Source organism: Neoarius graeffei, chromosome 27 (assembly GCF_027579695.1).
Source record: "Neoarius graeffei isolate fNeoGra1 chromosome 27, fNeoGra1.pri, whole genome shotgun sequence".
NCBI lineage: Eukaryota > Metazoa > Chordata > Actinopteri > Siluriformes > Ariidae > Neoarius > Neoarius graeffei.
The window spans coordinates 31,043,836-31,055,898 of record NC_083595.1 but is presented as its reverse complement, the minus strand read 5'-3'; the positions used below and the strand labels follow the sequence as shown (position 1 = coordinate 31,055,898).

At 41.3% G+C, this 12,063-nt stretch overlaps 1 protein-coding gene across 3 annotated transcripts in view; it reads left to right on the top strand.

Moving 5' to 3' along the window:
• The first annotated feature begins 1,159 nt into the window (after positions 1–1,159).
• Positions 1,160–12,063, top strand: part of polr2m (RNA polymerase II subunit M) — a 33,091-nt gene continuing 22,187 nt past the window's right edge. For 2 of the 3 annotated variants that reach the window (XR_009651731.1, XM_060911434.1), the window contains exons 1-3: positions 1,160–1,403; positions 4,803–5,342; positions 10,303–10,510. Coding sequence is in view for 2 of the 3 variants with exons in the window: in XM_060911434.1 (XP_060767417.1) it covers positions 1,309–1,403; positions 4,803–5,342; positions 10,303–10,510 (843 nt within the window). In the remaining variant the exon portion in view is untranslated. The remainder of the gene's footprint in view (positions 1,404–4,802; positions 5,343–10,302; positions 10,511–12,063) is intronic. The other variant, XM_060911436.1, reaches the window with a different exon arrangement.

Here is a 12,063-nt window from a genome sequence, read left to right as displayed (position 1 = left end):
TATGGTTTGAAGGAATTAACATACAGCCCTGCATTAGCTTTAAGTGGTGTCTCTCCATGGTTTTTGCCTACCCCCGAGGTTAATATAGAACTGCTAGAAGTAAAGAAAGATTATCCAAATCAAAAGAGTTTTGCATTATTTTGCAAACAATACTTGACTTCTTCATTCTATGGATATCTCCAAATTTATACTGATGGATCAAAAGATGTATTAAGTGGTAAATGTAGCATTGGAATTTTTATTCCAGAATTCAAAAAAACATACGGCTATAGACTGAATAATTTCCTATCAGTTTACTCAATTGAAATGGCTGGAATTCTTTCTGCATTAAGACGGATTGAAGAAATCAAACCACTCAAGTCAGTTATATGTACAGATTCATTGTCAGTTTTACAAAGTTTTTTATCAGGTAACTCAACAAGGGAAGACTTAGTAATTGAAGTTAAACATCTCTTAGCTCACATAAGGAATATGGGACTTACTATTGAGTTTTGTTGGGTACCAGCCCATATAGGAATTAAAGGCAATGAAATTGCAGACCACATAGCCAAAGAATTCATTGATAAAGAACAGATAGACATTTATATTCCACTGGGAAAAGGAGAAGCTAAAGCCTTAATTAAAACAGAGATTATGAAAAGATGGCAAAAAGAATGGGAAACAGAACCCAAAGGTAGACAATACTTTAATATGCAGAGTCAGGTATGGGGGAAAAGAATAACATCAATGGGATTTAACAGAAATGAGGAGGCAGTATATACAAGATTAAGACTGGGACACACAGGTCTTAACGCAACATTACAGATATTAGGTAAAAGTGATGGTCTTTGTCAAGGATGTAGAGTTAAGGAAGATGTTGAGCATGTTTTATTCCATTGTAGTAAATACAGTTCTCAAAGACAGAAATGGTTGGAGCTTGAAGCAGGTTCAGACATTCACAACATACTAAAGGAAGAAGGAATACAGCGAAATAGAATTAAAGCACTAATCATTTATCTTAATGATACAGGTCTAATGAAAAGAATATAATTTTTATTTTTATTTATTTTTTTTGTAGCCTAGTAATCTGACATAGAATCTGTCCAGTCCCTTCACACACTCCTGTACAGTAGGTGGCGGTATACACAGATTGTGATAATCTGCCATTAAGAAGAAGAAGAAGAAGATGCTCTGATAGTCGCGTTTTGGCGTGTACCTGGTCGAAATGGGAAATTAAGTCAGATTGAAGACATGGATGAAATCGCTGTTGAGGTTTTAATTTATAGTCTGTTTTTAAAGTTTGGTCTCGGTTTAGTTTAGTGAGCTACAATGGAGCCTCAGGGTTTAATCGGTGACCTGGAGAGGAAGAGTAAAGTGCAGCTGTGTGAAATACTGACACGACAAGAGAAGTTACTAAATAATAAGTAAGGAAGTGGACAGTGTTGTCAGTTTACCAAAGCTTCAGCTCTTTATAAACAGATCAGTGTGCGGGTTTTTGTTTTATATACATAAATAAACCTGTTAGGTTTCGTTTGAGAGATGGTGTTGTTGTTTCCAGCTCTGCTGTTCTGTGGAGTTTAACATGATTTATGTTTCAGTGCCTTAAATACTGTTTTAAATGACATTCTTCAATATAAACATAAACCAGGAGAATTGAACTGAAATGAGGATGAACAATAGAATACTGTCAGTACTGCCAGCTCTTTTCAGGGGAAGATGGTAAAAGGCGGTTCAGGCAGTCCTTAGAAGTCGCCTGATAACGTCATTGTACAAATTAGCATATTCATATTAGGGTCATTTGCATATCAAAACGTTCTCTGAAGAAACTTAGGGCAGACTAGAATTTTATCATCTATAAAACTCATTAGAATTATTCAAACTTATTTTTCATCAAAAGAGTTCATCTTTGGGGCGGTGTAGTGGTTAGCGCTGTCGCCTCAAAGCAAGAAGGCCCGGGTTCGAGCCCCGTGGCCGGCGAGGGCCTTTCTGTGTGGAGTTTGCATGTTCTCCCCGTGTCCGCGTGGGTTTCCTCCGGGTGCTCCGGTTTCCCCCACAGTCCAAAGACATGCAGGTTAGGTTAACTGGTGACTCTAAATTGAGCGTAGGTGTGAATGTGAGTGTGAATGGTTGTCTGTGTCTATGTGTCAGCCCTGTGATGACCTGGCGACTTGTCCAGGGTGTACCCCGCCTTTCGCCCGTAGTCAGCTGGGATAGGCTCCAGCTTGCCTGCGACCCTGTAGAAGGATAAAGCGGCTAGAGATAATGAGATGAGATGAGATGTTTTTGTCATGGGGGGGCGGCTGCACGGCGGTGTAGTGGTTAGCACTGTCGCCTCACAGCAGGTGGGTTCTGGGTTTGAGCCCGGTGGCCGATGGGGACCTTCTCTGTGGAGTTTGCATGTTCTTCCCGTGTCTGTGCAGGTTTCAATTTGGAACCTTCTTCGAGCCTCTTGAGATGTTTTTGTCTCAAATCCCATATCCCTGATGCTCACAGGAGCCTTATCAACACAGCGACTCGGCAGAGCTAAACTTTTGCCGAGACTTCACGGGGATCCTTCGGAGCACGTTCTTGGGCCCAGGTCGATATGGAAAACACCTGATGCTGATTTGAGTGCAATCAGCACGCGCATATAAGGACACAAAGACTTTGCGAAGTATTCTGTCAGGTATGTGGCAGTAGATGGATGTAAGTGCAGGAAGTGTGTTTGTTTAAGTGCAGGTGTGATATTTACAAAAACAAAACATGAGGCAAGCTCAGAGTGTAAAAAAAAAAAAGCTGAGTCGTAAACATGGCTAAAAACAAACGTGATAATGATATTTTACAAAGTCTCTGTGAAAACAGTGTCCTTATATATGCGTGCTGATCACGCACAAATCGGCATCGGGTGTTTCTTGTAATGACTGGGTCCCGAGAGCGAGCGCACGAAAGGGTGACAGTCAAGTGTTGGCCTGCTGTGTGACGACAACTTTTAGCTCACCTCTATATCGTCATGAATCATCACCAGAACGCCTCATTTTCATTGATAACCCATCGTGAACTGTTGTGTGACCGTAGCTTAATGTTACATTACAGGCATTTAGCAGACGCTGTTATCCAGAGCGATGTACAACAAACACGCACGTATCTCGCCTCCAGCTGGGGGTTAAGATGCCTTGGTCAAAGCCACTTCAGCCATGGATTTTTCCTGCTGGTCCAGGGAATCGAACCAGTGACCCTTTGGGCCCAAGACTGCTTCTCTAACCTTTAGACCATGGTTGCCCATATATTATGCTCCTGTATTATAGGAAATATTGCACTTTATTTTTTTCACGGTCTGGTTGCCATCAAATCCTGCGCTCTGATTGGCTGGCGAGCGGGTCCGTATCCTATGATACGGACCCCGGTTATGGATCTCTGGCGACTCGCTCGTTCACAACAGCAATAAACATAGTTGCATTTTTTGCCAACATTTCTTTTTTATTTAAATAAGATTTATTTAAGATTATCAAAAATCTTATAAATTTTTGCCAGCATTTCTCAGGAGGGGGCGGCACGGTGGTGTAGTGGTTAACGCTGTCGCCTCACAGCAAGAAGGTCCTGGGTTCGAGCCCCGGGGCTGGCGAGGGCCTTTCTGTGCGGAGTTTGCATGTTCTCCCCGTGTCCGCGTGGGTTTCCTCCGGGTGCTCCGGTTTCCCCCACAGTCCAAAGACATGCAGGTTAGGTTAACTGGTGACTCTAAATTGACCGTAGGTGTGAATGTGAGTGTGAATGGTTGTCTGTGTCTATGTGTCAGCCCTGTGATGACCTGGCGACTTGTCCAGGGTGTACCCCGCCTTTCGCCCATAGTCAGCTGGGATAGGCTCCAGCTTGCCTGCGACCCTGTAAAAGGATAAAGCGGCTAGAGATAATGAGATGAGATGAGATTTCTCAGGAGAATAGCATTAATTTTACAGCATGGATAGCAATAACGACAGTGTTCACAGCAAAAGTGAGTTTTACTACCCTGAGGAAGAAGAAATAAAAGAAAACATTTCAGGAGAAAGCTAAAAACCTGTAACTGTTGCTAACGCCGAGCAAAAACATGGCTGAATCCTGAATGACTCAATTTTGTATAATTAGGGGACTACATAGGTGACAAAATGTAGTTTATTTCCTGCCATGGAAGTGCACTTGTATACCGAGGAGGAAGCCATTTGCATTACAGCCGTGAATGAGGATTCAAAATGGCGGCTCGGCTCGGTTTTCCCTTTCGGGCGCTCTTGTTTTATCTTAGAATTTGGTAAAGAAAAAAATAAATATATTATTTACCAGCTTAAGGTCGGTCCGTATGGTGAAGTACCGTGACCTCGGCCTTGAATACTGACCTCGGCCCAGAGGGCCTCGCTCAGTACTTTCAAGACCTCAGTCACGGTATTTCACGATACGGAACTCCCAGCTGGTAAATAATATATGTATATATTATTCAGTATTTAAGTAACGTTGTGTTGTGTATAACCGAGAGTATTGTGATATGAATCACTTACAAAGTACACTTTTTTTTTTCCACTCAAATGATTCCTCTGGTTAAAATTAGGTATTAAATAGCATCCAGTTCTGGGTATCATTAATTGAGTATCATTTTAAAATTGGATATTGACAAACACATCGTCATCATGTTTTAGGGTACTGTGTGTTATTTTAACTCTTAACTGCTAAGGAAGATGGAGCATCCATCAGACTGGGGCATCCATGCGAATAATACAGCAGGTTTTGGATATAAAGCTAAGTGAATCCTGACACGTGCCTCGTATACAACTGTAAATAATATAAACTATTACATGAAATAATTAATATTGTCTCTGCAGGCGGTTCGTTCAAACCCTTCCTGACAAAGGAAAGAAGATTTCTGAGTTTGTGGAGAAAGTTCACCATGCTCTTGCAAATAAGGAAGAAGAAGAGACGAAGCAGGCCAGCTTGGTGTCTGTGCGAGCAGAGTTTCAGGCCAGATACCAGCAGGCGTTTACTCAGCGCCAGCACGTCGTCTCCACTGATCTACCTACTGCTAGAAGAAGGCGTAAAAAAAACGAGGACTCGATGAACACAGAACCATCGCACCTGGAGGAAGCTGTGAGCAGAGTGGATGGTGAAAACGGCTCCGAGTCGCTCGGTATAGAGAACACTGAGATGGGAGAGACCGCAGCGTCGAGGAATGCAGATGGAGAGAACGACACGGATCTCATGGTGGCGTTTGAACGGGTCACTTTATCCGAGGAGAACGCCGTTCCTCCCAGAGACTCGGCTAGAAATCCTTTTTTAGGCTCCCAGCAGCAGAAGAAGCCACATTACATCGAAGTGTTGGAGAGATCTGAAGAAAACGTGACTAAACCTCGATTCAGGCCCAATCAGTGAGTAAAGATTTATGATGCGATCCTTTCTTTCAGTGACGTACTCTAGCATTTAGCTTGAGATCCTGATAGTGTGTGTGTGTGTACTATACATTTGCCTTAATAGTTTGTGTGAGGGCACGTTTTTCCGGTGTGGTCGCTGAGCTGAGGTCTTCCTTTTTCTGAAATTACTCACTTGGTTACCCGTGTTGTTTACACAAAGATCTTGTGGTGTCCTCTGGTTCTCTTACATGCCATATAACAGTGTCATAGTCAAGTCACTAAACCTCAAGTTCGAGTCCAGTCTTGAGTCCCCAGCGTTCAGGTCAAGTCCAATTCATTAAAAAAAAATTCAAGTCGAGTCCGAGAACAAGACTCCACCTGCACCATGCGACGGTGGCTGTTTCAGCGCCATTAACGTTAGTTTGTTTCTGAACATGATGTATGAACAGGTGAATGTGCTTCTCTTTATCAGGGAGTGTGAAGTATTCTGTCAGAGCTGGTTGGGAGACGGATGTAAGTGCAGAAGGTGTGTTTATTAATACAAGTGAAGACGGTAAACAATCCAGAATGGCAGGCAAAATCGTAAAACGGTGAAACGGGCAACAGGCCGAGCGAGGCACAAACAGGCTATCGTAGACTCGGTAGAATCAAAGACGAGAAACGGGAAATCAGGGGTCAGGAACCCAAACAAGGAAATAAGGCTCGGTAATCAGTGTTTCCCACAGACCAGGTAGCAATTTGTGGTGCTCCACTGTGCCGATGAGGGAATCGTGCGCGGTGGTGTCGTGGCGGTTGGTGGAGTCAGTCATTGGGGTGTATGCAAAGTGTTTACAGCGGGCGGTGTTCAAACACACAGTATTTTTCTTCAGAGTCACCTGCTGGGACTATTTTAAAGCTACAAGAAGCATTTGAGATGATTCAGTTCAATCTAAATTCTTTTAAGTTCTTTAAGAGAAGACAGCTAAAACAATTTTTACCAGAACCCTGCCTGGTTTCATTCCTCGACCCAACTTTACATTACAGGGCAGGCCATTAGTTTGCTGGGCTTGATGTTGGTGGAAAACCCGTCTTTTAAATTTATGAAAATTACTCACCAAAATTGAAGTTAAAGTTTAGTTTTTACTAGAGATGCACCAATTGCAATTTTTTGGGCCGATTCCGATTTTCCATGGAGTGTGACCTGCCGATACCGATTTTGGCCGATACCGATTTCATTTTTTCAAACCACTTCACAGCACACACAAAGACTATTTTCTTTTTATCTTTTCTTTAATAGAACATTCTGCCAGATTTTCAGTAATAAATTTTCAACACCTCAAAGGTTGAAAACAAACAAAGACATTGTTCTTTGCAAAATCTTTCTTCATGTTTGGTATTAACATATTAATTCCTGAAATAGGAAATTCACACAAACATTTTTTCTTTTCCCATCCAATATCTGGCACAAAAACAACTTCCCCCTCATATATTATTTGCCTACTGCTATGGAACACACTTTCATAAGCCTATTTAGATCTGAAAACTTATGCCTTATAGAACAACCCATTTCTTCATTCAGTATCAAAATACAAAAATAATTTCCAGTCATACTTATACCATAGCCATTCTATCATCTTTGTCAAATGTGTATTTGTAGAGTAATTTCCAATGCAATCAAGTGCAACCAAGGCTGTAAAACAAACAAAAAGGCATTTTTTTTTCTTTCTCTCTTTGTACAAATCTAACTAGATGTTTGGTAATAGGCTAACGTATTAATTCCTGTAATGGGAAATTCACACAACCACAAACATTTTCTTCTTTTCACATCCAATATCTGGCACAAAAAAAAAAATTCACTATATTTGGATATCCAAATATAGTGAATTTTTTGTTTTTGTTAATGGCGCGCGCCGGAGCTCGTTAGGCGCGCAGGACTGACACTGTTCTGTGCAAGCGCAACACAATCGCACTAGAAAGCATGTTGAAGCTGCCAGTGTAGCTGCAGTCTTTTTAGTTGCGAATTACGAGTATTTCCACTTTCATCTCTGTGATACACAAGTTTTGATTGGCAGAAAATCGGCATATTTTAATTTTGACCGGCTGGTTGCCGGTCATGGCCGATCACGTGAAAATCGGCCGATTCCAATCGGCAGCCGGTCAATCGGTGCATCTCTGGTTTTTACCTTAGTTTTTTGCCTTTTTGGTGGTAATCTTTCAATCATTCTTTAGTTGACATTCAAGGAATAAATTGCATAAAACAAGCTGGAGGTTTTTATTTCAAATATTGAACTCAACACTTACCTCAACCAATACTAAAATGAAATAAGTAGTATAATAAAATAAAATATCATAATTAGATGTAAGAAACCATTTAAGGTAACACCAAGGCAACTAACAATAATGAAAGGCATTACCCTAATTGGTGCAAAGCCTGCATGCCCTATCAGAACATTTAATTCTGCGTGGCTTCCTGAAAAAAAAAAACCTCAAGTGCCCTATCGTAAGGGAAGTCATTACTGAAGCGGGATAAACGGGATAATGCAATAAGGCCAGTTCCTCGCGTCAAGCTGCTGCTGTATGCATCAAAATTGGTTTATAGCCTGACTCAGGGATGTCCGTTTCCTGTAAGCCAAGAAGGCTGTGATAAAGCTCATCACGAGCACGACGTAGGCTACCTTTTAAAATGAGGGGTCGGAGGCGAATCGGGAAGGCTGCGTTATTATTAGCCTAACAGGCCAACGGCAGGCCTGTGTACACGCCTCTCCGTCTCTCTCTCTCTCTCTCTCTCTCTTTCTCTCTCACTGTCTCTGTGTGTGGGTGTGTGCACATGTGAACGAGAAGAAAGAGCATTATGAATGAACGGAACAATACACAACGGAATTTATTATTTTTTTTAGATGAAAATCGCGAGTCTGATTGTGTGGCGATAGGAATCCATTGTGTGGCGCTGTGCCACACAATGGTCTATGTATGGGAAACCCTGGTAATGTGTCAGCAACGTGACTCAATACTTCGCAATGTAAGTGTGTTTTCACGGTTTTTACATGGGTGCACTGATTGCGCCTTAATCCTGTGCAGGTGTGAATCGTTTACGGCGCACACGTGCACCGTCCGAGAGTCTATCTGATGCACGCACCAAGGTGCGCGGGTGTGACACTTGCACGAAGTTAGTACAAAAATTAATGTAGATATAAATATCTTATGCCAAATTATTATGGCATGTTACAAAAATAAAGAAAAAATCAGAGTCCTCGTCTCCAATTGACGAGTCTGAATGCAGTTAATGCACGAGTCCGAGTCATCAGTGCTCAGGTCAAGTCACAAGTCTTTAAAATTAGGGTACGAGTCAGACTACAAGCCTGTTATATAAATTGTAAAATATTTTTAAAGTCTTTAACAATTTAGGAAACAACTTGTTAATAGTAGCTCAGTTGGGAGTATATTATTATTATTATTATTATTATTATTATTATTATTATTGCTTGACTGGAGTACATTAGTTAAACCTACAAAGTTTGCTCGCTAATCATGCCATAATTAACAATTATTTGCCGAAGGTGAGGTGAATCTTGATGAATAATAGACAGTCGAGGTTATTATGTAAATAATATTGGCTAGCACTGAGTGGTATACCAGATATATTCCATTCAGCTAGCATGATACTGAACGAGTCGAAGATGAGCTTGCCTGCGACCCTGTAGAAGGATAAAGCGGCTAGAGATAATGAGATGAGATGAGAAATTCTATATTAAAATTACTACATAAGCAAATGCCGTTACAGTCCGTGAAAAAGTCGGCATCTGCGCCTTTAGTTTGTGTGGAGAGATATGATCTGCAATAACATGCATTGTTGGCTACAGACCGAAACATACTTTCAGAATGCACTGGCCAAGGCAGGACTAAACTCCATGTGCCTTCTAATAATAATTAAAAAAAAAAAAACAGAATAGTAATTTGTAAGCTAAAAAGCCTGTGTCTACACTTTTTTCTTTTGCCGAGTGGCAGCTGTGTTCAACTGGGGCAGGACATGACTGAATGGGTGTTTTCTGATTTGTCAGCTGTCTTTAACTGGGGCGGGAGGGCGGGACATGACCTGAATGGGTGTTTCTGATTTGTCAGCTGTCTTTAACTGGGGCGGGAGGGCGGGACATGACTGAATGGGAGTTTCTGATTTGTCAGCTGTCGTCCTTACACCGCATGGCATGCCCCAAGCGTTTACAACACAGAATTCCAGGTTCTCCGCTCCAAAATTGGCAGCTTCAAAACGATTGATTTTTTTTTTTTTTTCACCAACAACCAAAAAAAAATTAACCGGTTGACGTTGATTCGGTCAACCACCGGTCAAACGGTCATCGGTTAACATCCCTAGCCCATACGCGGTTCTTTCTCGGACTGTTCCGCAAAGTGTGAAGCACATAATTGTCTCGGATGTCTTTGTATTCTGTAGCGTTAAGATTTCCCTCCAGTGGAACTAATAGACCCAGTCCTGTTCCACTATACCAGTGTGAGGTCCATGAAGACACGGTTTGCCAAGGTTGGAGTGGGAGAAGTTGAGTGCTCTGCTCCAGCTCCATGAAGACATGACTTTAACTCCACTGAACACCTTTGGGATGAACTGGAACGCTGACCACGTGCCAGGTCTCCTCACCCAGCATTAGTGCCTGACCTCACTGATGCTCTAATGCTGAACGAACACACGGCCACGCTTCAAAATCTTGTGGAAAGACTTTGAGGAGTGGAGGTGATTATAACAGCAAAACAGGGACTAGATCTATAATGGGATGTTCATTAAGAACTTGTGGGTTTGGTTAGTCAAGTGTCCACATACTTCGGGCAGTATCATGCATGTTTCAAGGAAATTTCACACACATCTGTAACAAGAAGGATTAGACTTTTTGGAAGAGGGACTTCCTTGCCAGTTTTGATATTATTTGAGGCAGCATTATATTGTAAAGCACATTTTAGTGTAATATAACTTATTATATTTTGTACATCTCAGACTGCCAGTGAAGTCAGCGTCTCCGTCTCCTGGTCAATCCCCTGGCAGTGTTACCCCCCTCAGTGCTGAGGCTCGGAGACAGAGGGACAGGAAGCACCTCGATGACATCACAGCTGCCAAACTTCCTCCGCTGCACCACAGTCCTGCACAGTTACTGTCACTGGAGGAGTCCGTCACCATCCTGAAGGAGCAGGCAAAGAAGTATCAGGTACGACTGCAAAGCTGCGTAGTCATACAATACAACCTCACAAAGTGCTATTATTTTTTTTTTTTAGTTCTGTGTAAAGCTGCGCCTTTTTAACTGTACAGTGTCTTGCAAAAGTATTCATCCCCCTTGGTGTTCGTCCTGTTTTGTCGCATTACAAGCTGGAATTGAAATGGATTTTTGGAGGATTAGCACCATTTGATTTACACAACATGCCTACCACTTTAAAAGGTGCAAATTTTTTATTGTGACACAAACAATAATTAAGATTTAAAAAAAAAAAATCTAGTGTGCATAGGTATTCACCCCCAAAGTCAATACTTTGTAGAGCCACCTTTTGCTGCAATTACAGCTGCAAGTCTCTTGGGGTATGTCTCTATTAGCTTAGCACATCTAGCCACTGGGATTTTTGCCCATTCCTCAAGGTAAAACTGCTCCAACTCCTTCAAGTTAGATGGGTTGCGTTGGTGTCCAGCAATCTTCAAGTTATGCCACAGATTCTCAATTGGATTGAGGTCTGGGCTTTGACTAGGGCAGGGGTTTTCAAAGTGTGGGAGAGTCAGCCCCCCCCCCAGAGAGCAAATAAACAACAGCGCCCCCCTTACAATTTTTGTTGTTGCTAGACTTAATGTTCCATTCGTATTTAAAAAAAAAATGGTTGTTGTACACATTATTTTTTTCTTTTTCACATTTTAAACATCTGTGCTTTTTAAAACATCTTGTTTTACACATTTTAAACATCGCATAGCATCGTTAGCTAGCACCTCTTGGCAGACAACACACTGTGGCAGTGGAGCATCTTCAGATCCAGTCCATGAAAATCCAAACTTTAAATAATCGTGGTCATACTTCCTTCTTTTTCCAGTCCCCCAGGATTCCGCGGGCCTTTTTTGTGATTGTTGTGGGCTAAAATGTCTGATGTTGCGGGGGTTTCCAACAAAAATTGCGATGAAAGTTGCGGTGTTTAGGTTTTTGTTGTGATTACATTGCGGGAGGAAGTGAAAGTTGCGAGAAATTGTTGCGATTTTCTCTTTTTGTGATTAAAATTGAGTGATATGTTAAATATTAAGTTATTACTGAAAAACTATTGATTAAAAAAAACAAAGACACTGAGAAATGGTCCTATAAACAACTTTACCAATATAAAAGATTACCAGGACTACAAAAATGCAGAAAAATAGGCTTTACTGATCCAAATGCACCTGTTGGTTCAAAAGTTAGTGCATAGAACCTCACAGCACAACATGAAGTTACCTTAAAATATAATATAAATGCCTCAGCTTTCATGTAAGAAAAAAAAAACTATTAATACTAGTACTGTGTGCAGGCAGTCTCTCCTGAATACTAAATTAAACAGTAATTATAAACTAATAAAATAAATGGCTCAGGCTTCATAGAAGAAAAAAAAAACAATTTGAACAGAATCTCACAGTATGATGCTGAAGCTGCCTAAACAATGGAAAATAAAATACCATTTTGGCAAAAATGTTGGCATCCATTAATTTCTTGTATTAAGTAAAAAAAAATAAAGTGCACACAGTCCTTCACTGTAAACA